At 35.8% G+C, this 27110-nt stretch overlaps 1 protein-coding gene across 1 annotated transcript in view; it reads right to left on the bottom strand.

The window, feature by feature from the left end:
- Positions 1-2507: 2507 nt before the first annotated feature.
- The window catches only part of LOC121085629 (lipoxygenase homology domain-containing protein 1-like), a 144372-nt gene continuing 119769 nt past the window's right edge, over positions 2508-27110 (bottom strand). Inside the window, exons 35-45 of the mRNA XM_040588484.1 lie at positions 21132-21339; positions 19438-19497; positions 18945-19123; positions 18194-18416; positions 13546-13700; positions 13292-13367; positions 11055-11133; positions 10555-10837; positions 8934-9012; positions 5993-6068; positions 2508-3561 (exon numbers count right to left, since the gene is read on the bottom strand). Of these exons, the coding sequence (XP_040444418.1) occupies positions 3507-3561; positions 5993-6068; positions 8934-9012; positions 10555-10837; positions 11055-11133; positions 13292-13367; positions 13546-13700; positions 18194-18416; positions 18945-19123; positions 19438-19497; positions 21132-21339 (1473 nt within the window). The 3' untranslated portion in view covers positions 2508-3506. The remainder of the gene's footprint in view (positions 3562-5992; positions 6069-8933; positions 9013-10554; positions 10838-11054; positions 11134-13291; positions 13368-13545; positions 13701-18193; positions 18417-18944; positions 19124-19437; positions 19498-21131; positions 21340-27110) is intronic.

Genomic DNA, 27110 nt, shown 5'->3' with positions numbered 1-27110 from the left:
ACCAACAATGAAGCGCATCACCTTTTATGATACATGGGAAAAGCATTTATGGAATGCCTAAGTGGAAAGGGGATATTAACATGCCCTATGACACTGTATTTAAGATGTAATTAAGAATTTTCAAAAGTTTGAAGAAGAGTCCCATTTTCTTTCCCCTTTTTGATTCACCTGTTTTAAATGAATTCAAGCCAAGCAAATAATTGTAAAGCAAAGATTCAGCCACAGCACAGAAAGTTACACTGCATTGCACTGCTTAGTACAGAGGAGTTTATGGGCTTTTCCGGACTGCTGCTTTTCTTCATGGAGAAGAAGTCCAAGAACCATTTTAAATTACTGTGTGAGCAGAGGATGTTTATATTTACAAATGCCTTTATAAATACTAACCCACCAGGACTAGATGATATTCATCCAAGACTTCTAAAGGAACTCAAAGGAGCACTTGGTACTTTCTTTTTTCTTATTTTGTTTCCACAACTGACAAACTACAGGATGGATAAATGCAATATAACTGCTCATACGTACTTCAGAGGAGGGAATTCTTTCTTTTGTATGATGACTTTCAGCAAGGCAGTGCTTGGAGTGCTGGGAGAATATTAAATGGTCCAATGAGCCATTCAGAACATGGGTTGTTTTTTTTCAAATCCTTAACATCATCAGCAAAAGAAACTGAGACACTTACAAGCTTAGATGGGCAGAAATATGTCACCTAGATCAACATAATAATATATATAAAAGCACACCAGGAAAAGTGGATAAGGAAAAAAAGACAGAGTTAACTAATGCTGGACCCTTAATGGACACTTTCAGACTCTATTATGCCTAGGAGTCTGTGTTATGGTCTTCAGGGTCTATATTTTAGCACCCAGCTCCAAGCTTTCTCTGCAGTGCAAAACTAAATGTTCTTGCCTCGAGATTATTATTATTATTATTATTATTGTTGTTGTTGTTAATATTATATCATTATTATAGCATTATTCTTATATCATTATTTATTATTATTATATGAGTAATGTGAATAATATGAATAATGAGTAATAATAACAACAACACAGCAGCAGTGGCAAAATCCTCTAGCCATTGTCTTCTCATACAGATCTTCAAGGACAGGCTGTAGCAGGGAGAGGCAGTGGAAGGCAAACTCTTCTCTCCAGTACAGCCTTGAATCTTCCAGCTGATTTGAGTTACCTCACTGCTCCTTCCAAGGCTCCCATGGGTGCCAGACGCCTGGGTTTCTTGTTGACCTGGGCATTCTCTTTTCCACACTACAACTCTGTACCCTGCAGAGGCACCAGTGGTGTCAATATCATCCCAGGCTCTCCATATGCAGGGCAGGGTGCTGGGAGGAAAAAAGCAAGGCAGCACCCTTGCTGTGCAGCAGCAGCAGAATGCACATGAGGTGGCATCTCTGTAAAGTCTCTGTCTTTGACCATTAATTTTTTCCAAAAATTGTCCCACTTGCTAGGGACAGAGATTAAGTGACTTCTGTGCCAAACACAGCAGACATCACTGTATGCCATGTGGAAGAGGCAAGTTTGGGTTTGGCACTAGTCAGAAGCTAAATATTCTAACAACTGGCATGTCTTCCGTGTAAGACCTGAGAAGTTTCTAATGGTATTTCAAATTTTCTTATCAAAGTATAATCCCCTGGTAATACGTGCTGCAAGCACCCATGACACTCTTGAAATGAAGCCTTCTGCTATAGTGGTCCTGTTAGTGAAAGTGTCAAGGTGTTTACATGGCTCTGGATCCAGGGAAGTGGATCCAAAACGTGATTTCTACACTCTATAGGTAGAGAACATGATTTTCAAATATGGAAGGCAGCTGCAGAAGGAGGGTATTCACTCTTAGTAATGAGAAACAGATTAGGAAGGCATTATTTACACTTGATAAATCAGAAACGGCATCAAAGAAAGCTACTATTACAAACTATTAATGAAAGACATAATAATGAAACAAATCACATAATAAATCACAACAAAGTGATTCAGTGTAATGAATACTGATACTAAGTGAGTGAACTGTGTGCTCTGGGGATACAATTTCAAATCCATTCCAGTGCATGTGGTAGCAGTGTCAGCAAAAAGAGCACTTTTAGAAGAAACTGACTCTATTCCATTGCTTACTCTGATCACATCCACACCTTACATTAGCTCTCCTTTTATGACGTATAAGGTAGATATAAATGACCTGCCAAGACTCATTATATGTGTTTGGGGTTTCTTTTGTCAAAGTAACAACTGAAATCTCATCAGCCATGCAGATATCAGCCAACATTCCTTATTTCACAGAATAATGTGAGTAAAAAGCATTAAACATATTAAAAAGACAGCCAAACAACGTTTCATCAGCACAGATTAGAAACTCATTTAATTCTTCTAATTATAGAAAGCACATTACTGCCACAGAACATGGTAGTACCTTGAGGGTAAAACAAGTCTAAAATTCAGATCTTCATACAGATTTTAAATTTGGAGGTACTGAAAGTGAAGCTTTTGTTTAAACAGAGGGATGCCCTATGTAGCTTATATACAATATTTGTATTCTGATCACACACATGAAACTTCAGGTGATGTGCAAGTCATGACTTCATTTCAGACTCATCTGTATCCTAAACCCTTCCTGAGTCAATTCTGGCAATGTCAAAGCCTACCAAACCAAACATTAATTTGTGTATTTAGAGCTAAAAGTGTTTCGATTTATTGTGCATTTTCAAAAGGAATTGGGGTTTTTTTAGTAGTAAAGGCATTCACACATAGAGCACTGGAAAGCCAGTTAGATGGCTAAGAATGTGCACTGCAGAAGTCATCAAGCTGAGCAGGGAGCTGCCTAAGCCTGCCAGTAAGCTATTGCGATGTTACTGATAACAGCCTCTCTTAAGAGACCCTTTGGATCTAAAGGTTCTCAGCTGAGGTTCTGGCTCAGCTACAAGATTTTACAATCAAATGTCAGTGGGAGGCTTACCGACAGAGAGTGAACTCCTGAATAAGAAGTTCTTTATTACTTTCTGTTATGTTCTTACAGAAAAAGGAAGCAATACATGGTAAGGCTGAAGAGTTGTGCAGTTTGTTTGGAAAATGATTTTTGAAAAAAATCTAAATTTTAATAAACTTTGAAATTGAAACAGATTTATCAAATTAATAAATATTGACAGATTTGACACAAGAGCTAAATTTAACTTAGCTACAAGTTATTACTGAAACAAAAATGTTTACGTTACTACATATGTCTACCATTATAAATGCTCACATCAAGTCCACAAAGCCATGTTGCAGCTTTAAATTTCTGTTTTCTAAATTTCAGTCATGCAAAGTTTTTGACCATCTCTAATAGGATCGGAAGGCATTATTCACATTAGATATGTTTAATTTACTGTGATGCTTTTAATGCATTGTTTTGACATTCCTTCGCAGTAATTACAATACCTCCAGAATTGTAAAACACAAGTAAATCAAATCAGCATGAATTTGGGGAAGCAACACACGCAGAAAGAATCAGAAATCAAGCAGCTATGGATAAAGTTGCACTGTGGTGCAGCCATCACTTTCATCCTCAGCAAGCCACCTTAAGGGAAAAACATAAAAACCTGTCATAGACACGGCACACATAAAGCGTAACAAACAGACAAATTGTGAAAGCCTGCTTCTGCACCTTTGGATTTCTAGGAGAGGTCTCTCATTGCTTTATACAGAAGCAGTAACCAACCTGATGAAAATAGTGGCCTTTTTTTTTTTTAAGTGTCCATATATGTGTAATTTTTAAGTGTAATTAACTTTATAAATATATTTATGAAATATACATTAATTTTATTTGTTGGTCATAAGGCAACAAGTAGATTGTTTCACCCAGTGGCGTAAAACCAGGATAATTTAGAGAAAGGAAACGTGTTCTGGGATAGCAGGTGATTGTCCATGTGTTCCATTCCAGGGACAGTTTATTTCTCCTAGCTCCTTGTTAGTTCACAAAGCAGTGAGTTGCATGGTGGGCCCAATCCCTGCACTGTAAGAGACTATGGAACTTTTACCATTGACTATATGGGAAATAGGCCTGGCTCCAAAAGCTGAGGTAGATTGATGCTAAGTGGAACCACAGAGGAAATATTAATTTCCAAAGAAAGTCAGAAAGCTTCTAACACTTTTGCAAAGCTTGTGACAGACTGGTTGATGTGATGTCTGTTAAGGAGCTAGTATGGGAGGGAATCCCAGTATAGTGTTAATGTAGCTCACATCTGAAGTTGCACCGTTGAACAGCTGGGAGATATGGCTGAAGCTAAACAGTTCCAGGCTGAAACATAGCTAATCTTGGCAGATAAAATTGCTCATGGAAGTCCCAGAGCCAAGGAAAGGTGTGACATGAAAGCTAGACAACAGGCATTTAAATGAGCTAGTAAAAGATGCTGACCTCCTTTCAGGTTTCTCAGTGAAATAATGTCAGTCACTCCCCCACATCAACGATGTGATTCCAGTTATTGCTCAAAATGTGTCTCTTACATACCTTTATGTTTTTACCATAAGACTTTCAATAAATGTGGGGGTGGGGGGTGGGGGGCTGAGGGTGGCGGGGCGGGGGAGTGGTGTGGAATGAACAACCTCCAGAAAAAAATGTTTGCTGCAAGCTATCTTTTTCAAGAATTTTCCTCTGACTGGTGTGGTCTGAGAACTTTTACAAACAAAAGAGGCAGACTGACACAAACTGAAAATTCCATCATGGACTGTGTTGCACACCTGGGTGATATTGTGGTCTAAGGACTTCTGCTCATGCCTACTAACCTAAAATTAGGTATCTAGAAGAATAAATAGTACCTGAGCATATGTTTGGAAGAAATTTAATGAAGGGAATTTAAGTGTTGTTGGAAGAAGTTTAATGTTGAGGTTGGTAACAGCCACAGATTCTCATGACTTAGAGTCCAACTATCAAAGAACAAAAAATGTTGCTTTATTTGGCTGGGATTTGGCTTCCATGAATTGTCAAGTTTACAGAAACATTTAGGGGAAAGAAAAAAAAAATATTCTTGGCTACCATTTATGTTTTTAGACCACCAGGCAACATCCCTTTTCCTAGATATAGGGAACTTGTAAGTTTTCACACTTGTCTGTTCTCCAGATGTATTAAAAATCTATTTTACACTTAGGAAGGCATGAATGTGTTTGCTTCTGCTGTTTATTCTGAAATTTTTTAAGCTATAAATGGTATACTGTAGTGAACAGTCACTCCAAATACACCTTTCAATTTAGTTTCCGGCTTCTGAAAGGTATTGTTTCAGTCTGACACAGACTGGATTTTCTTTTTCTGCATTAGAAGCCCTTTACTCCAGCACCCCTTTATCCAAATAAATGTCTAAATTTAGATCATTATCCTCTTACATAGTGTAAAAAGGTTTCTTTTATCTTGACCCTATTTGTTGAATATTGCTGAAATTAACTCTATCCCAGATGAAACCAGCACAATCTTAGATCCATACTAAGCAGACACTGAAACAGAACAATTGTAATGCTGCTTTTACTCAATAAAATACACTGCTTTTTCTCCAGTGCTTTATCTATACTGCCATATTCTACAACCCTCCCACCATCCTGTATTTCTGATTCCCTCCCATGACTCTTTGTATACCCCTGACATGCTTGTCAGAGCTACATATGCACCAATACTTGTGTAATGGTTCACCAGTCAACATTAGAGTCTGTAGGAGGGAGAGACGCAATTTAGTGCCTTTGCCAAGAGAAGATATTAGTATACCAATACCTCTTGAAAATGACATAGTCATCCAGTCTTAATAACTTGGGAAAATATAGCGTCTTCCTCCAAATATTCTGTCAAATTACTTTGAAATTGGCCAAAGGTTTCAAAGGTTACTGGGGATGGACTGACAGGAACACAGCATGGTTAAAAAATGCTTACTGTTTTAGGAAACCAGAAGAGAAACAACCAAGAGACTAAAAAGACTACTACTAATCCTTGTTAAAAAGAAAATAGCACCACAGAGCGATCTACTGACCTGTTACAGTTGAAGCAATACGCTGAATTCCTAGACGTATCTATGATTTCTACTTTTTCCAGAAACCAGCCACTTGCTACAGAAGGAAAAAAAAGAGCCAATATTACATAACCACAACACAAATAAAGCATAAGAAAGGTTTCTGATTTCATTCCCAAACACTGTGTGGTTCAGTACTTCCAATTGTATTCAATATCGATAATAAAACTGGAATGTAGATTATGCAAATTACTATCAACTTCTCTCAGCTTTACAGAGAAGGTCTTTGATGTTTTTGACAGAAAATATAAAGGAAGTTTTTTATTACAACTCATTTTTCCATATTGAACAGAACAGGCAGTAAGACAAATGAAACAGAATGCATGGTAATGTTGAATGCATTCTTGAAATCTCATCTTGCCCTTTCTGGTATTCTGAAACGCATTCAATGTACACTCCTGGTGGGTTTTGATCTTCAGTGTCCACCAAAGCAGTAAAAACAGATAGACTTTATCAGTAGATGTAATTTCTGTAATGATAACCCAAGCCCTTAAACAATAAGAAACCAGAATTCTATTCCTCCTTTCTAATTAATGTATCTATACTTATATAAACCAAGTGGTGAATCCAAATGCTTTTCATATCCATATTTCTCCAGCACTCATGATTCAGAATAGCATCTCCATTTAGGCCAACACTCATATCTGTTTTAGCTTTAAGAATGTATTTAGTATTCTGCTATAATCTCCTATTTTGCTGTGTGAAAAATACCTTCATTCTTGTGCCATAGAATTTTATATCATAGAATATTAAAACATAAAGATTTTAAGAATAAAACTTTATTATAGATACGCAATATTTGTGCTGGCATCTTTAGTCATGTTTGCTAATGCAAATACTTAATGACAACATTTAAAAACTAATTAGGATCATACTACTAGTAACTGAAAACCTTTTGGTATTCTTTGCATGGCCTAGAGATAAAATACTATATTCTAAGAAATTATTTTGGTTTTCAAATATTTAGACAAAGTACTAAGTAGGCTAAAATCAATAAAAATATTTCTAAGTAGGCTAAAAATGTGATATAAAAATATTTGCAAATTGTACCAATTTAGATAAAACATGAAGGCAGAATGATGTTTCTCACTTTTCATGGACATTTTCAAACAATTAGCAAGTATAACTAGGCCATAAAGGTGTCTACATTTTTCATCTTCAATTCGCAAGTGTCATTTATTGATATTGTGAAGTACTTTTGGAACTTCTTTAATGAAATCTTGTGAATGGTTTAATATATCATAGACTCTACTTGGAATATATGACCTTTCATGAAATCTCTGTAATTCGGAGTCAAGATTATCAGCAATAAAAGTTTACAGTCTCTCAAATTTACACGGCACTTTACAAACTAATATAAAGGCATGTTTGCTTTCCTGAAAAGTTTAACATTTAATGCTTCGTCCTTTATTGACAAAACTCCAACAGACCTCACTGAAATCTCCAGGTATGGAGAAATCTAGAGGCAGCTGGAAGATTAGCAAACACATGAAACATATCAAAGAGGTTTTACTTCTGAGGATGCTTGTGAGGATAACAGCTGATGTGACAAAAGACACTTGGAGATAATTTCATAGAAAAATTTAGAGGAAGGAAGGTATTCATGGATGTAAGATGAATCAACACATACCAGCTGTGCTAGGAAGGCAGTATTAGCAGCTGTGTGATGTTGATCAAGACACAGAGAGGAAAGATAATCATGTTGTTGATAGTTTGGGACCCAGGAAATAAAAGTTCAACCTCTATTACCGCTGCAGACTTCTGTGCAACTCTCAGAGTGGTAAAAGTCTGCTGGTGTGGAGTACCTTTCCCAGATCAGTTCTAAGTTGAATTGTGTGCATGTACAGCACCTAACATGAATAAGATGAAAGTCAACAGAAGGATTTTATTTATTATAGGTATTTCTATAGGTTTTGCTTTTTCTTTTTGAGTTTTTGATACCATAACACATACAACATTAGTGGGTAGTTAGAATAAAAACCTGTTCAACTTTTGCCTAAACAGGAACTGCTATTTGCAGAATTTTGCTTGGTTCATCCTAGACAGGATAAACCCTTGCCATCTTATAGCCATATTTATAGATAAATCAGGTTTTATTAAACCTAAACCTATTTCTTTCTGACAGGTTAAGCAACATTGACCCAACTAGAATATCTCAATACTAGCACACCTTTTTGACTCAAACTGCACACTGCTTGCCAATTCTGTTTATAAATATATATTTGTATATTTCTGGGGGGTTTTAGCACCACTAAATATAAGCTCAAAATCTTATATGTCCTAGTCTCCTATCTTTTTTTTTCCTTCCTTTCTTTTTTTTTTTTTAATTCAGGTTTTAGAAGTTATGTTTTATACAATGTACGTAGAAGTAGTTTCCATTGTCATGTGTGGGTATGTACTGTAGCCACATCCTAACTTGACATCAGGGCAAGATCTGGTGCACACTAGTGTTCTCATAGTTTAGCTTTCACAAGAAGAAAAGCCATATGTGTTTCAGAGGGAGCTACAGCATGCTTTGACCAGAGCCCTGAGCTTACCCAAACATTTCTTAGATACTGTTCAAAGCATGGAAAGTTTAACCTTCAGTTTGAAAATTCAATCCTGTTTTTCAAGACATCTAATAGGAATTTTGGCTGAGCAATGTTTGAAGGATAAAACCTTCTGAGGTTTGTGCTAATTAGATCTCTTCTTTGCTAGAAAAAAAAAATCGAGCTAAAGTCAATGAAAATGTGATAGTGACAGAAGGGGTGCAAGCAAAAGCAGTCAAACTGACCTCATTTGTATACAAATTTGTATTAGCTAGCTGTAGCAGCTGCATGACTTAAAAAACCTTTCCAAATGTCAGGCAGATATTTAAGCAGAAGATTTTTACAAGACTATTGAACACATACAGTATACTCACCAAATCCTTTCCCATCATGACCAATTTCAATTGACTGTAGGCTGCCTAAATTTTTTGTCTTAATCTTGAATGTATCAACCTTCAATATTAAAATAAAATTATTAAAAATAATACACTGATGTCTGGAAACATACATTTGTTTAGGTCAGTTCTGAGACTAAGTTAGTAATACCAATTCAAAATAGGTAGCTGACACCTGATGTGGTTTATTTTCCTTACTGAAAATCTGTGGTATAGATCCTCTCCTACTAGGTCTGTTTAAACATGAAAAAATCACTTTTTGACTTATAGTAAGACAATCCCTACCTCTTTCCTGACTTGCATCTACTAGAAAAACATTTTTGCTCTCTTATGAATTCTCAACTGATACACTTATAAAATGTTTTCTGTATAAGATACAGAAATATACCTTAAAGAACATAAAAGGTAAAGGCTTTTACTACATGTACTATTATCTGTCTCAAATATTATATATTTTAATTTAAAATATTACTTTATTTCCTATTATGTATTTTTTTAAAATGAGATCCTTTTTTCATAAGGCATTTGACATCACTGGCTGCCCATTGACAGCTGGATTGCTAACAGGATTTCTGCATATCTACTCTTCTTTTTCAAAGGGCAGTGGTACCTCCTGTGTAGTACTAGGTAAAAGGAAGTACTGCTCAAGACACTTTCTTACTTGCTCCTTGTGCCCATAGGTAACAATTATTAACCTCCTCAGTATGGGAGACTATACATAGTTAAAGAACCTTTAGAAGATAGTCACAGACATCCTGGCTGAAGAAACCTGGACCAACTGCAAGTAAAATGATGTTTAGTACAACTGGAGGTAATGAGGTAGGTCTCATAAGGAAGATATTTTAACTGGAGTTTTAATTATTCAGTCATTACCTTTCAAGAAATCCACAGGAGAAAGATGTGGAAAATATACTTATTTCTTGCTACATAAGGGTAACCATCATTATACTCCATTGCACAGGTGGTGAGCAAATGGAGCAATTCCTTTGCCAGAGTAATATGTTTATTAAAATAGAACATTCTCCTACAGTACTAGGACATCACGCAGAGAATGAGCATTCTTATATAAATACCAGTATCTAGGGGTCTCTGAACACCTTAAAGCATGATGGATATCAGAATCAGGTTGATGTGCATGGTTCCATTTTATCTGGTTATAGCCTTATACATTCGGTGAGGCCACAGCATCAGTTTCCATGGCAAAGTAAAATGATGGGATGTAAGAAACCGCTGTATTCTCAAGCACAATATTAAAAGTTTGTGCAACAGCAAGGGATATTGCACACATATGCCCATGCACAGTCAATGTATTTTGTGCATTTCAGATCAAGGAAAAGCATAACTGGGCAGGTGAGTAGATGCAATATGATGTATTTGGGACTAACAGAAGAGCAACAGAGTAAGCTAGATACGATAGAAGTAAAATGTCCCTTGGTTACTCTGGTGAAAAGGTGAAACATAGAGATAGCTGAGACTGTATCTTATCTAGTGATGTGGAAAACAGAATAAATGCCTTAAGTTCCACAAAGATCTTGCATAGATTTAAAGTTTACTTTCCCAGTTCAGAAATGGACACATCCTATGAAATCTATGTACTCACTTTTCCTCTTTCAAAGGGGTCTTGATGCTCCAGTGACTGAGAGAGTTGAAATACCTCAGATTTGTCTTCATTTCCAAATAATATAATATGAACATTGGCATCAGTCCCTGCTCCCCTTCTGTCACCTGTGTATACTTTGATAGTATACTCTGTCAGATTTCTTGCTTGACTTCCTTCTTTACATAAGTTATCTATGTAATTCTTTTGTTTGTCTCCTCTAATAACAAAAGATACCGGGATTTCTCTCTGTATTTCTGGCTTATTTGCATCCACAGAAAATGTTCTAAAAAACAAAACCGCATGTTTTTGTAGTAAGTAAATAATCATACGTTAAATCAAAAAACTCTATGAATAGGGTACAGTTAGAAATGGACTTAGTTTAAAAGTATGCATTGACTGAACCACACTGACAGTTATTTTAATTCAATGCCTACTCAATGTTTTCAACTGTTATACCACAAAAAGACTAAAAAATTACTAGCTTTACATAATATACTTACTCATTCACTTCAAATACATAGATAGGATGCTCCTTTAAAGCTTCTTTCAAGTGTAATTTTTTAATGTCCAGTTTGCAGTCTACAAAGAAGAAAATAAAGTATAGTGAAAATGTTGTGCTGAATGTCAAGGAATTAGGTAGAGTCTGTTGTTGATATAATAGTGTCATTCCTACTATATTAAAACATCACTTATTAATTTATTTTTAGATACCAACAATTGACTTTAAAATCCTGGAATCATCATAACATCCCTTATTTTGTTCCTATTTTAAACGTCCTAGTGAAGCAGTGTTGTCCTCACCATCCTTGGACAGGCATGCAGAAAATATGCAGCATGACTCAGGTGGGCGTATTTGGAGAAAGAGCATAAATACCTATCTGGTGCTTCCTCCTCAGTGACTGGTTGACAAGAGGGTTGGAACTCCATTCCACATGCAGCCCAAAGAGGGTCTCATTAGATGGCAGGTATGAAGGAAGTTCAGCAGCTTACTGTATATCTCTGCTGTTTGAGAAAGATTGCTCTCTGACTTAGATTTCTTTTTGAATTTTCTGCTGGGGGTTCAGCTATATGCTGTCTATAACACTGACCTGAATCTCTTGCCACTAATTAGTCATGAAGACTGTTCATTTTCCCTTCTCTTCCGTTATTTGTCCCTTCAGCCCTGTTCATCAAACTGCATCCTGTTGTCTTCTACTACTGTTCAAGTCCCTTTAATTTTATCAATAGGAGTCTACAGGCTCTTGGGGGGGAATCCAGGATATTGTGTTGCACTCATGACCTGCCCTGACAGTGCATGGAGAGAGTCAGAAGCTTCAGGAAGCAATCTCAAACCATATGATCTTTAAAACTTGTTCAGATATTAGAAGACACATAAATGCATTACAGCACCAGTCTGCCTGGGCTGACCAATCCTGTAGGGTACATCTGACTTCATATGCTAAAGAGCTTTTGTGTCTGAGGATTTTTGGTTCAGTCTTGGTCCAAACAAGCCTAGCTACATTACAGACACCCTTACTCATCTAAAGTGCTTTATTATCTAACTCCTTTGGAAGAAATGTATTATAATTCTGCCCAATCCTGTCTTCATAACACATACAGAGCCAGTGAGCCCCCAAGTCCTTCCTTTGTGAATCATGTTTTTGAACCTGACCAGAAAAATCTTGCTTGTCATGCTCTCTGCGGTGCCCTTTGGCAGCAGGTAATTGCTATATTCAATGACTGTCAGACAGACAGATGGCCATAGTTAACTTTCACAACTGAATATGTGGGAAACAAAAGTAGTGACCTAACTGCCTTGCTCCCCAACAGCAGCGTGGCAGGGCTGTCCCTTTCCTTCCCTCCCCCTCTGTAGTAACTGCAGCTCCACACTGTGCCCCCTCTGAAGCCCCCAGCAGCTGAGGCAGACCATGCTGTGGTGCAGGATGAGTTGACCAGCCAACCAGTATGTACACGCTTACTGCCCAAATGTCTTTGATGTCTATACACATTTTACAGATTTGGTTGAAATCGTGTGGTGAGCCCAAAAGGTTATTATGAGCAGCCAACAGATGGGCAAACAAAAAAGACAGATAATGTCCAACACAGAACCTTTGTTTTCCTAGAAAACTTTCTGAAAATGGTGACCTGTAATACATAGTAAGTAATGATTTGCAAATTTCATTAAAGGACTTTAAAAAACTTTACAATTAATTCTTTGAATATCCATTAGTAGAATGATAGCCATCCTATAGATGAGGCAAAGGGATGTTGAAGTTATGACTATTTTGATGAAATTCAATGACAAAACTGCTGATTGCCTAAAAGGTGTAAAATCCCCTTCCAAATGTCACAGGGATAAAACGTAACAGGTAGGGAAAACAGTGAAAATAACTGAATCACAGAAGGAAAATGAAACAATACCAGTTTCTTTCATGAGTTATAATTATTCTCGTAGATCACTTACTAATAATCACGTATTAATTGCAGAATATAATTATTCAACTTAATTTTCTGATTTTCTTTCTTGTATAGAAAGGAATACTTTACTTTATTGATGCAATGATGATATAGCTTTTAGATCCAAGGATTTAAATGTGTCAAAATGTAGGATTTTGCTTTATAAACTATTACATTTCAGCAAAAATAGCCAAAGGAAATTAAACAGGATTTAACCCTGGCAATTATTTCATTGCCTTTAACGGGAAGCTAGCTGTGTGATTCACATCACTGGCTTTAGAGAGCAGAGAAAGTACTTTACCTGTTTTACTGCTGATCAAAAGAACAACTTTGTCCAGTTCTCCCAATTCAACACCATCCACAATAACTAAAAATGACTAAAATAAAATTATTCAGTATTACAATCTTAAACTATATCACTTAAGTATATAGGAAGATTTGAAAATAATCTATAGGAAGTACAGGAATGAATCAAAGGATAAATTTGAAAATAATCTATAGGAAGTACAAGAATGAATCAAAGGATAAATTTTAAAGTACTTTAAGTCAGAGTACCTCGTTGTCCTCTCCCTGTTGCACATTCTGCAATGACCAGAGAAGGGATCTGTCCCCTGTGTCACCGTAAGTACCATATATACACGCAGTCATATGCAATAAATTTCTCTCACTCAAAATATTTCTAGAGAACACTGTTAGATGATATGTAACCACTGCAACAGGAAGCAGAAAGAGATCTTGTTAAGACTGTGCCACAACCTTGCATGGCTATTTGAAAACAGCCGTGTGCAGTCAGCTGTAATTAAAAATTCAAACACTTGAAAATTACAGAAAAATTCAAGGGTTTTTTTCAGTTTTCCCCTTTAATATTGTCCTGTATGTATAAACGCAGTGATGCTGACAACTTTACATTAAATCAGAGAGAAGCATACCTATGCTTTATGCTTCGTAACAGTAGCACATTATAGAAAAAATACTGCAGTCAGTTGCCTTTTTCTTTTTAATGGTGAATGCCTAATAGAATCCTAATAAATAAATCCTAATAAACCTCCAACTTATCAATCACTTTTGGGATCTTTACAAAGACTAACTTTAGCTGGGGAGACAAGTCCTTCAGACTTCATCATCTAAGAGATGGAAAGAGAAGCTCCTCGTATGTGATTCAGAGCACCTAAGTTGCTGCTTTGAACTTCGCTATGATGGAGCACATCCACTGACTACAGAGGGAGCTCAGGAAGACAATTCTATCTCAGCTGAAGTTGTCACCTATTAATTTGTGCTGTTTGTGATTTATGCAATTGTTATAGTTATTTAATTGAAGACAAGATGACAACATCTGAACACCTTTAAAAGTAAGCACATACTCAGAGTACCTGTTTATATTCATTTACAATTTACTCATAGAACCAAATGATGTGACAGCCCTGAATATTTGCCTCTTCTAATCGTCTATCTAGCATCTTCTTTTTATTCTTGTAGATGCTGTGGTAGAAGGGGATAAATCCTTTGACTTTGCAGAAGGCTTCTGTAGAATGTGGCTCAATGTAGATCAGTGAGACACCTATCCCACACAGGACTGTGTGTATAAACAGATTACCTGCGTCCTTTGGAAGTCAAGAAGACAAAGTCCAGGTAAAGCAGATAACAAGCTGATACCAGCTTTCAGATCTAATGATCATCTAAAATACTGAGTTCAGTACAAGAACCAGCTCTGGTTTATGGGGCTTGCCTGTCTCCCCAGCATCACTTACATGACAGAAAGAGACCAGACCCTTGTTGCACGCTGACTGCAGCTGACCAGCTGCATGGAAAGAAATACATAGTGCCAAAAAGGTATTTAGTTTTACCTATAAAGGTTAAATTTAGTAAAAGCCTAAATGGTAGAGGATACAGCTAAGTTTAAAATGGAAACTAAAAATGATGACACCTAAGAAACAACAAATCATGGCATGGTAGGATATAAAAGAAAAAATTAAATACAAGGACTGTATGGAATATGGTGGGTGGTGTTACAACCAAAGTGAAGAATCAGGAGAAGAAACAAATTTGGTTAGGGATGCAATGCAGTGAGTGGGTCACTACCCAGAACAATGAAACTTGTGCAGTGCTATTTTTGACGATAACCTTGACTTTCTAAGTGTTCTGTTTTTCTCTTACTTGACCTCTGTTTTGCCACAGTCTCCCAGACCTGCAACTTGACAAGTTAGGCTGGACCAGCCCAAAGCAAGAGTGAAAGGATTGCATTTCGAAGGCTTGTTTCTTGGATCACTGTCTCAGAGAGCAGCAAGAGTGGGCCTGTTCCACAAGGGTGGACAAGATAGGAGCTAAGCATGACTGCCAGTACAGGCAGTGCCCTCACTGACCAGTTAACAGTCCTGCAGCATCTACATGTGGCAGGCAAAGGGGTCAACATCACAGATGCAGCAAACAATGAAAAAGATCTGGGTCTATCCCGGTGGTCAAGATGGGAGCAGCAGGAGAAAGGGCCAGAGACAGGACTAGAAAATAAGGCTGCAACAGAGGTCCAAGGTCCATCCAGAAGACAGGGTCAGAGAAAAGATTAGAGACAGAGACACATTTGACATAGCTCAGGCATGATCTTAAATGGATACCCTATGCCCATCATGGCTGGAAATTGTAGGTGTCTCTGGCCAAGGCAAAAAGATCCGTTGTCTTATCATGGCCCTGACACACTGTAGTCAACTAGAGACTGACCTGCAGGAATTTTGGATTGGATAGAACTAGCAAGTACATTGTATGAAGAAGGAGATTAATGCAGGCAAGGGAAGAGAGCTAAAATGCTTAAATGATGGTCTTTGTTCAGGTAGTGGGATAAGACCATCACAGGGCAAATGTGGGCAAATATTTACCTCTGTAGTGTACTGAATAGATTGGAGAGGGGAGACACAAAATAAATCTCTGAAAAGAAGTTACATACTTTAAGGATAACATATATGAATGTTACAACTCCATTAATTGCATAAAATTCTAATGATTTCATAATCCTATTGTGAATTTTGGCTCTGTATTAACTTTGTGGAAATAATCAGCTGTTTGAAAGTAGCATAATATATTTTTGTTTCACCTTTTCACTGTTTAATTGTTTTGCCTTAAAAGCTATGGTAGTGCAAAAATCACCTTCTGTACAGCCCTGTATGTGAGAGAGAGAGCACCGTTTCATCCTTGGGGATTCCTGAGGGGTCAGCATCTCAAAGGAAGTGACGAGAAACTATGTATCCACTCAGCTGGAGACCTCTCCCCATTGGTACACCCAAAGGCACGTGTGAGCACAGCCAGATCTCGAGGGTTTGCACTGTATTTTATCAAGTGGGTTTTGGTGGTTTCAATTAGCCATTAGCATATGCTTCATCACAATCCCAAGTACAAAATTAAAGAAGGAAAAGATAACTAAGAGATTAAATACTAAAGCACTCTATGAATGACAGAGCTATATCTGAAATTTAACAGCACACAGCTTTTGGTTAAGGTGATTATGATCAGCTGGTTTCCATGCTAATTAACACAATACTGGTTTTGCGTTTAGCTGAGAAAAAGAAAAGCAAGGAGAAAATAAATTATATTTGGAAAGATGACAGAAAAGCCGACCTGTTTTGCACAATAAATTGTAAGTAAGTTCATATGTAAAGGATCGCTTTGAATTCTACTTGTGCCACCTGCTGTGGAGCTACTTAAAGCCCTCTTGGACATAAAATGGCAGAGATTTGGGGGAATATGTTTTTTCATTGTCCCTTTTTTTTTTCTTCACTGTGCTTACAAATCCCTCCTTGAAGACTTCTAAAGCATGTGTGGAAAGAAATAAATGTAACAGATGAGCTATTTGTTTGTTTGTTCTTTTACCTAAACACATAGGCAATATAATACCTATTCTTTTTGGTGATATTTTGTCTCTTGATCTCAAAACATTTTTCAAAGAAGGAAAATATTACAGGAATAAAAAATTGGGCAAATAATGTAAAAATTACTTTTTCGACCAAGAGGTCAGTGAAGAGCCAGAGTTGGAACCAAGGTCACAAGTGTTCCAGTCTCACTGCCCATTTATCACCCATGTTGCATCTTTCTTTCACTATTTCTACGTGCTTGTACACGTACCCTAAATATGTCTGCATGTGACAGCAATCAGTCTTTTGCAAGAGGCATGTTCATGTGCTTTATGTTAATCTGGAGGTCCACTTTGTTTCAATCTTGTGTATAAGAGATGAAAGCCATTAAGCCTTGCTATGTACCCATACTGTGCAAGTCTTCAAATGAAAATAACAGCTTTAAGCAATATAAAATCTAAAGCCTAAATACAAATCTAAATTTTCAGTTGCACCAAAATATGCAAAAAACCCTCAACCCCTGTTAATTCTGCTGAGATTACTTGCATGCTTACATCTAGACATATGCAAACACCTCACTGAAACTGGGCCATAAATTCCAATCCAAAGTGTATTGGGGTAGTTCATTTAACACCTGCTTCATCTCACTTTGGATGAACTGATTTATTCTTTACCCAGGTAAGTAATTTATTTTCTGCATAAAACTCAGGCACAAATTATTTAAGTATTAAGCATTGTTATTTGGTCTGTTTATTAAATTGAGAATTGTTCTGTCATATGGTGGCATTCAGTAAGCATTGCATTAGAAGAATATGGAAGATATGGTGGATTTGAGGGAAAGGGTTTGTTTTATTTTGCTTAACAAAGATAACATGTAAGACAATTGTTGAGCTAATTTTGACAAGCATAAATATTTGCAATGTCTAAAGGTAATAAACTGGACACATGTACTTTTGAGCTCTGATTTACGGAGAATCTTTGGAATATGCAAACAAAAAAAGTTGCTTAATAGTAAATGAGCTATAAAAAATCATGTTAATGTCAGTAACATGAGCAGGTGAGAACTAAACAGAGAGTAGAAATATTACAATATTGCAAGAAAGAGATATTTTTTATAAACTGTCCTTTGTAGCACATAATAATGGTTCTGTGCAACCAAATGAATATTGCATGTCCCACTTTATGGTACAGAAAGTAAGCAGAGTGGATAGTGTTTTCCTTCATACATTTTAAATTCTTATCTAGACTTTATGAATCATTAAATAAAGACAATAAAATTTTCTGTTTTGATAAAGGTTTCAGTTGTAATATTAGGACATGTTAAACTCCTGGACCACTCTACTGCTTTAAGGTATATTTATACCTACCAGAAAGTGCTTCTTTTAATGGCCACTCTACAGGGAATTCAATCCATCTGTCTCCATTAAGAGAAAGAGGAAGTGTTTTATTTATGGTGAGACTAAAGGTATCCAGGGTTGATGTGTTCTGCATTTTTAAGTGACAAAAAGACAACGGGGATGTGCTGTTTTCCAAACTCTGGAGACCAAGTCTCACTTTATAAAGCATTCCCAGATCAGATGGTAAATATATCTAGAAAGCAACAAAACAATGAGTTAGCATCCAAAGAGAGATAAATAGATATATGCTTAGCTAAATGACAGAAAGAGAGGAAATTTTCTCTAAAATTCTCTAAAAGCATGAACCTAGACCCATTTGCATCAGTCTTGGTGCTAAAAGTCCCATTGAGTTCAAAGGCAGCTGAATCAGGTTGAGTAAGCACTTACAGAAATATTAGTTTTATACTCTAGGGGCATTCATTGTAATTATTCTATCAAATTCAAATTACATACTGCACTGATTTCTAAATGTGGCTACTTAATGTTAATGCCATTTAAATTGATATGCATTATTAACTATGACTATTTGTTGACAAAAAAAAATGCCTATTCATCATGAAATTTAGAAAGCCAAAAATAGTAAAAATGAAAATTTCAGTTCTGCTTTTCTTGAATATTTAAACAATAATATCTGCAATACTTACAGCACTACATATTTATTTCTCATTAAAAGGAAACTGAAAGATAATTTAAATATAGACAAATCTATATATTATTTTACATCATATGTTATTTGGTTCTTAGCCTGATGTTCCACTTTGTTTTCCATGGAAACCAGATTTGACTTGCCATTGCTTCCATAAAAAAACATAACCAAGTTGGATATATTTTGTGACAACTTTTCAAAGTCTGCTTTTGTTTCTTCTTGATGCTTTGTGAAATAAATCCTCCATCTGCCTTCTGAAAAAATAAAATAAGGAAAATAAAAAGGTAAAAAGAAAATTATTAAAGATTTTTCTGTTTTCATATGTTAACCAAGATACCTGAGATAAAATTCCTGAGACATGTTTTAGTTTACATGGGAAACATTAATATAGAAGTACTTCATCTGCGTGCTGATCAGCTCCCTAAATATATTACCATTTCTTACTATTACAAAGGGGAAAATATTGTCCGTACTAGTAAGCATAATGACGTATTGTGATGAAGATATTCTCACATTATTATTTCAGAACTGATGAATAAAACAGTGAATGTAATGGTAGAAGCTATACCTGAATTCATTTGCTCTTTTCCTAAATGCCAGGCAGAAGAGCTCCTCCTCTCCTGAATTTCTAGTTAAAAGAAGATAGAAGACCAAATTAATACCTCTGTAGAGCAAATTATAATAAATGCCTGTATTCAAATCTAGTGAGGCAACTGACTATTATATCATTTAGATTAAAAATTTAACTAGGAAATGTACAATGTGATTTTCTACTTAAACGTCATCTCCTACATATCATTCTGTTTAATGAACTGACTCTAGAGTTAGCTCTTTACTGTGAAATGATTGTAACATGAAGATTCAAGTATTTTTCATTTTAAAGTATTTCTGTTCATTTATACAATTTATGCTCTGGATGAATCAGAACTAATTGGATGGTTTTAATGCCCATTTGGGGGGCTGATATTCCTGCAACTGATATCAGCTCCCATTGGTTTCAGTGGCATTTGGTATAGATCAAAACTACTTGTAAACATTAGATAGAGGTCTGAACCAAAGATGGAAAGCCTTCTTTTGAGATCACAACCAAGTTTGGATTTGCCAATTATTGTGTAAAAAACTCACAGGAATATTTTCTTCTTCTACCAAATCAATGCATTCTGGTAGAAACAGAAACTTTTTTATTATTATTTGAATAAAGCCAAATTATATAACTTTAAATACACTAAATATTCCTATATTTAATTCAGAAAAGTCCCAACATACAATCTAAAAAACTTTTGAAATTATTTGCTTTTGCACAATAACAGCTTCCTCCTCTTTCCAGGTTTCAAATGACAAAACTTTAGATGATAAAGCAGAGGAAATGGATTGCACTGGAATTCTACTCAGTCTCATTAGGCTGTTGCTGGACAAGCACCATCATGCCAATGCCACTACAGTGAGCAGAGATGCCCTGGGAGTTCAGAGGAAAAGAACTAGAATATTTTCTGTAATCTAAGGACTCATCTATTTACTTCTACTTGTCTATTCTCTTTAGGGGCAAGATGATAAGAAATACATCAGTCTTAAAGGTACATACTGGGCTTTTGTTGCCTGCTGATTTGATTGGGGAGTGCCATGGTTCCCTCCCACATCAGATTGTGCTTGTATTGAAACGATGGCACAGGGAAGGAAGGTGCACATTCCCTTCTTGCCCTGACAAGGCATGCAGTCACAGTCAGTGGGGTCAAAACTGCTTTTCTGTGGACTGATTACCTGTGTGGTGTCAGTCAATAGTAAGTCCAGTTTCTGGCAAAAGTTATCCAAACAGTGTGGCATAAATAATGCAAAACAGTCTTCTTGAATACAATGGAGGCATTTTCTATACTGCTTAAACATAGTTTGCCCCACTATTTACCTCATTTTCACTATGTCTAGCAAGCAGCTGGCAGCGATATTCAAAGCTTAAAAAATTGTTTGCAAGTGGCAGCGTAGAAGACTTGGAAAAGCAGCAATTTGTAAAGAGATTAGGGCAAATTTGTTGCCATTTATGCCACTGTAAATCTGAAGTAACAACGCAGAAATTATCCTCTGGCAAATAGTGGTTATTAAATGGTACTAAAATACAACAGTGTTCAGACACACTAACTCACTATATAATGGCAATGTTCTACTGGAATATTTTAAACCATAACTTGTTTATAGAAGCAAATCACATAGCTGCATTCTTCAGTTTGGAACTAATTTCTTAGCAAATAATAGTTTAAGTATAATATTGACCTGTGGCATTCAAAGTTACTGAGGCAGATCTTTTTCCATCGTGTCTGTCTTTTAGCCATGTTTGAGCCATAAACAATGTTTCTGACCCTGAAGTTGCTGACTCCTTCACAATAATCTTCTCAAGAAGCCAGTCAGAGCCTCTGCCTTTTTCAACCACCATCACTTGCAGAGTCCCAACATCTACTGCTTCCACTTGAAAAACATCCACCTGAAAAATTCAGAATCAAAAAGACATACAGAAATAGAACCATCGAGCTAAATTAACAGTGTCTTTTGAAACATGAAAGTGAGAGGAAAATTAGGATTTTCTTTTTTCATTAATTTAATACCGACAGAACCAGAGATGAAGAGTTTAAAGATGCTATAACTCCTACATTAAGCACTATTCCCTTTGTGGTTCTGCAATATACTGCTAAACCACCCATTTCCCCACACAGATCAATCAGCTGCTTATGCTCACTTCCTGAGAGATTTGAGATTTTCCTTCCCAAATTTCACATTTAATGATTTATTGGGATACCATTTAAAACATCTTATACTCTCAACAAAATAGTCTCCCAGGGCTTCCATTTGAGAATGAAATGCAGGGAATGAGAAGGGCAGAAGTGAATATCACAGAATGGTATTTTATTTTCTTAGGAAAGAATGACAAACTTGGTCCCAGATTTGAATTAACTTGTAGGATTAGTTTTAATAAAAGTCACTGAAGGAAAAATATTAGATAAAGTTACATTGAAATAAGTTCTACTATTCTCTATCAGTTTAAAAGTCCACAATATTTTTAAAATGTTTAGAACACTGAGGATCCCTAAAGAAGATGGTGAGATGCCAGACATCAAACATTTTCACAATATGTGATTTTGGCTTTTTGTGGGTCTTACACCTACTTCCTCAGCTGGAAAAGAGAGTTTAATTTCTTGGCATAGAGACCTTCCAACTGTTATGCTTTATAGATTTATGAATTATCGCCTCATTTCTATTAGTGTTGATAATGGGTAAAATCTACTGTTACTTGTGATAGACTTTCCAGCATGAATTAAAGATATAAAGATGTTTTTGAGGGGACTAGATTGCAATAATGAAAAACATTTGTGTCCTGAGTATCTTTTCAGCCTAATTCACACTGCAGTTGCTCAGCCAGACCAAAAGGGCAGCAATCCTTATTCAAGGGATTACACAGAGATGAAACAGAGAAAAGTAGTTCTCTTGCTCCACCAGTCAGTTATGTGTCTTCCATGGATACCTTTTCCAAGTGAAAACCTGATGAAAGATTTGTGTCAATAAGAAGAGCCTTACCAGGTTGCAACTTAATAAGACCCATTATAACTTAAAATATTGGGCTCAAAATTGCAGATAATCTATGACAACCTATTTAGAAAAAGAATCCTCAGAAACAAATTTCAAATTTTTTATTCTTTAACTTTTTTCTCATTTTTGATCAATATACATACACTTGAATGTGTGTTTGTGAACCTTCACCACCTTTAACAGTTGTTTAAAATAAATTTGTCATAGAATTACTCTGTGACTTCTTCTAGACTGAAAGGTACTGTTATTCAAAAATTGCTATAGTGCATCATCTAACCATCACATCTGCACTGCCACCCCTGAGTTATTATGGGAAATGTGAAAATGAGAACAATAGAATGATTTTAAGGGAAAAGTGTTTCAAGAGGCTCTTGAATAGCTATACTTACTTACAATGAGTCAAGGTTATCAGCTACTTTTAAACTGGCAAAAGTGTGACATGAAAGTGGGGGTTCTTAGGGTAATGTCCTATGGCAGCAAAGCAAATACATTGGAAGGGCTGAAATTCTAGATAGACTGCAGGACTGCAGGGGAAGAGTGTCCTCTTACATTTTCCATAGTTACATCAAAAAAGTAATGTTTAGTGTCAACACCATGATTATATTTTATTGGACTACTTTGATGATTGAATACCATTAATCTGAACTCTTAATTTACCCTAATTGTGAGATGAGTTTGATCACGGCTTTATTCTGTCTTTAATTGGATTGATAAAGCTATAGTATCATGTTTGAATAAAATAAAATGGCTTGTTACAGTTATTAAAAAAAAATCTATTAAAAATACACAGGTCTAAAAGATGAGTGAAAAATACAGATAAAGTCAAGTTAGAAACATACAGACCCCTGTTTCTGTTAGCAAATAACTATTTTACGTTCCCAAAATGTGAAAATTAATTTAAATGTTACTGCTTGTCCTTGCAAATGGTTACGCTTATATTAGTGTGTGATGTATGTTGTTGGTCAGATTAGAATACTTGTTAGAATAGATTTCTTTTTAAAATAAGAAATTTCCAGAGGATGACTGATTTAGTAACTCTGTCACCAGCATCTCCAAAAAATCTGTTGTCAGTGATGTACTTTTGGAGAATTAGGAATAAAGGAAAAATACAGAAAATATTCTGCTGACTTCTAGACTTGTGCTGTCTCCAGAAGGATAGCTGGGCCTGACTTGCACTAAGCTTGACAGTTAATAAACTCTATTAAGCCATAAAAACTTCACACAACATCAGCAAATGTATTCATATACCATTCTCCCTAGTGACAGTGATTCTGAAAGCACTTAATAACTCAGATGCAACATGCACTATGGGTTATTCATAACCTGGATAATCCAGCCACAGGTAGCAGCAAGTTTGTATATATAGGTAAAGCATGTAAGGTTTTCCAAACCTTTTTTCCTCTGAAAATAGGTACATTTGTGAAAACTTTGATGTTTGGTTTGTGTTGGGCACACTACTTCAACATTTGTCGATGTGCAATTTTAACGAGCCCATTACAGCATGTAAAAATCTCAAAAATCCATGGTCAAATCTGCAGACCATTCAGCCATCTAATAAACTACAAGTTAAAAAACTATTTAACTAAACTAAGAATTGCAACAGGGGGGGTAAACTCACTTCACAAACAAGATTACATTCCCTCTTTATGTATACATTTGAAAATCTATGTGATGTAACGAGCTTTATTCTAGTCATGAGACCAAACAAGAATAGGGATAGAGCAACTAATAGAGAAAGAACAACGATTATATTTGTTAGAGTTAGATGACCAATTTGCTAGAGATAATTTATTTAACAAATTTAATCTACTTTTCCCCTCGCAAGCTGTCTGCAAACAGACAGATTATGACATATATTTCATTATACTTTTAAGCAATTGAATTATTATGAATAATTTAGCTAATATTATTGTGGATTCATTTCAGACCACAGATTAGTCATAAAACATAGGAAATATTCGAGTTTTTAACAGGTTTTTTATGTCACATGATACTCTCATCTGATTTATAAACAGGGACCTTTAAATTACTGGAGGCTTAATTCTTCTGCAAAAAAGAGAGAGAGAGAGGAAGAAAACACAGAAGATAGGTAAACCTACAGAATATAAACCCTTTATTTTTCATTTTACCTTAGGGAAAAATGTTAATTGTTTTTTAGTTACTACTAGCAAATTAGGTTTGAAGGGAGAAAAGTCACCTTAAATATTTTTAATAATACATATTGTTTAATTCAGCAGAGTTATATTGACTTTTCTCAGAATAGTATTGAAACAATTTGTATGTATGTACAGCCCACTAAATTTTCTTAACACTGTCTGGAGAAAGAAAGTTATTCGCCAAGACTGAACAGCTGAGACTGACAATCTGAGAGCCATACATCCTCAGTGACCCACATGAGCTGTCCTAGCAAAACCAGAACTGACACTTTTCATATTTCTTAGTTAAGAAAATAAGCACTGAAAACATCCTTAAAAACAGTCATTCCAGCAACCCTTTCAGACTATTTAAAATTTAATTTTTGTTAACTCCTTTTCACATTTCCTTCAAATGTTTTTTTTTTTGAGCATTTCCTTTGAGTCTGTGACCCAGTTTGACTTTATTCAGTACTCTTCAGTGTCAGCGCTGGCAACGTTTCACTGTCTGTAGCAGTTGCAATAGCTCTTGTAACAGAAGAAGCATTTGAACAGTCACTGTGCAATATTTACCTTTATAAATGTCAGTCATTTTATAGGCTCAGTATTGAGACTTGATGGTTGGCTAATGACGATATTCCCAGTAGAACTGAAAATAGCAAGCCAAGACACACCATATGCTTAATTTCATCAACCTGTATGCACAAGTGATTTCCCATACTGCTAATGTTACTATCATTTTAATAGGCTTTTATTGGAAAAGGAGTTAGAGTGTCTAGATAAAGGACCTTTTCTATTAAGCTTAGAAAACCTATTGATTTGCTGCCTGATTATTTTGATCTCACTTGTTAATCTGGAGAAACTCCACTGAAAACAAAAGAGTTTAGCACTGGAAGGCAAAATAAAGGCCCCTGTAATACTAAGCCAAATCAGAAACAGTGTCTGAACATTCATGTAGAAAGAGGCAAATGAGAAAAATAACTTCTGCTGAGATGTTACCCTTCAGAATGTGGCCCCATGGACTCTTCTAGCTGTTCTGGGCTAAACTTCCCCACCCTGTCCCTAATGCTTGTCACATCACTACCTTCTCTTAGATGGAGTTTATCACCTTTTTAGCTTTGCCAGCATAACCCCACAATCAGCTTCTCTCCAGCCAATTTTTGTCAAGACAGACCAAGTGAAAATGTCCAAATTATTAACAATATTAATTGCCTAAACTAAATACACCAGCAGACTTAAGGGGTGGAAACATTGGGTGGTTAGCAGCAGTGAGGACAAGCACTGGTAGCAGTATTGTCTTGGCACAGCACAGTGGAAAAGTGAACAGCGCATCTGACTGTGACCTCAGCATCTCGTAATCTGTGTTCTGTACAAATACTTCTTTAAAAACAGGCTTTTCTATGCATCTGAAAAAGCCAACCCTGAATTTCTTCCTAAATTCATGTATTTTTGCAAGCATGTTTTTTATGTTAAATTCTCATCCAGAAATTTATTGAAAGAATTTACCTTTACATGAAAAGAATTAAATTAAATTAATTTGAATGCATAATTAGAGGTTTCTGATAACCTACAATTATCATGGTTCATCCATCTTCAACAAGATTAGTGAAGAATAAATGAAAGAATAGGGGTAGTAAAAAACTCCACATAATATTTGCCCTGAACTGACCTTATGTTAATTTGCTTAGTATAACTGGAACAGAATCCTTCTGAAACAGGATTTGTATGCATAGAACAGCAACAGGAGTAAGAAAGAATAATGGTACATTATAATAATCAGCAGCTATGACCATTCAACTAACTTGTAAAAGACATTTCAGTCAGACTTCAAGTAAAATGCATTTAATAAAATTCAGAAGGGCTGCTACAGACTGCTACAGTGTCATCAGGCACATCCAAATCTGTAAACACACATTATATTACACAATAAAAATCTAAAAAAAAAAAACAAAAAACCCACAACCAAAACAAAAACAACCAAAACAAAAAAACCCAAAGACAGACCTTATTTTGGACAAATTCAAACCCATCTGAAGCAGCCTCATTGCTGGACTAATTTAATAACAGTCCAAGTTTGACATCTGGTTTAACAGGCAAAGAAAATAGGATGGATGTAATTTTCTTCAACTTTAGTAAGATATTTGGTTGTATATTATTTTGATTAAGACACAATAATCCAATATTTAAATTATTCTAGGTGAGCTCAACCTGGCTGATAATGGGACAATAAAATGTCTAACTGGTAAGCCTCCAAGTGCAGCTATAAACAGAGAATATTTTCAAGCATATTTAATTGTATGGAGGCCAGGTAATACGCTTATGCTCTTTAATATTGTAATGAGATAACTGGAAGAAAACAAGATTTCAGAGATGATGCAAAAACAATTGCAACTTAAGACACTTGAATAAGTAGGGTACTAAACTGCTCTGAAAAGATTTGTAAGCATTAATAGATTACTGGAAAGCCTGCCTTCCAGTGAATCAAGCAACCTAATCTACTTAACTTGTCAAAGGCATACCAGTTTGCTTATTGTCTTAA

This window comes from Falco naumanni, chromosome 3 (genome assembly GCF_017639655.2).
Source record: "Falco naumanni isolate bFalNau1 chromosome 3, bFalNau1.pat, whole genome shotgun sequence".
NCBI lineage: Eukaryota > Metazoa > Chordata > Aves > Falconiformes > Falconidae > Falco > Falco naumanni.
This window is presented reverse-complemented; position numbering and strand designations above follow the sequence as displayed.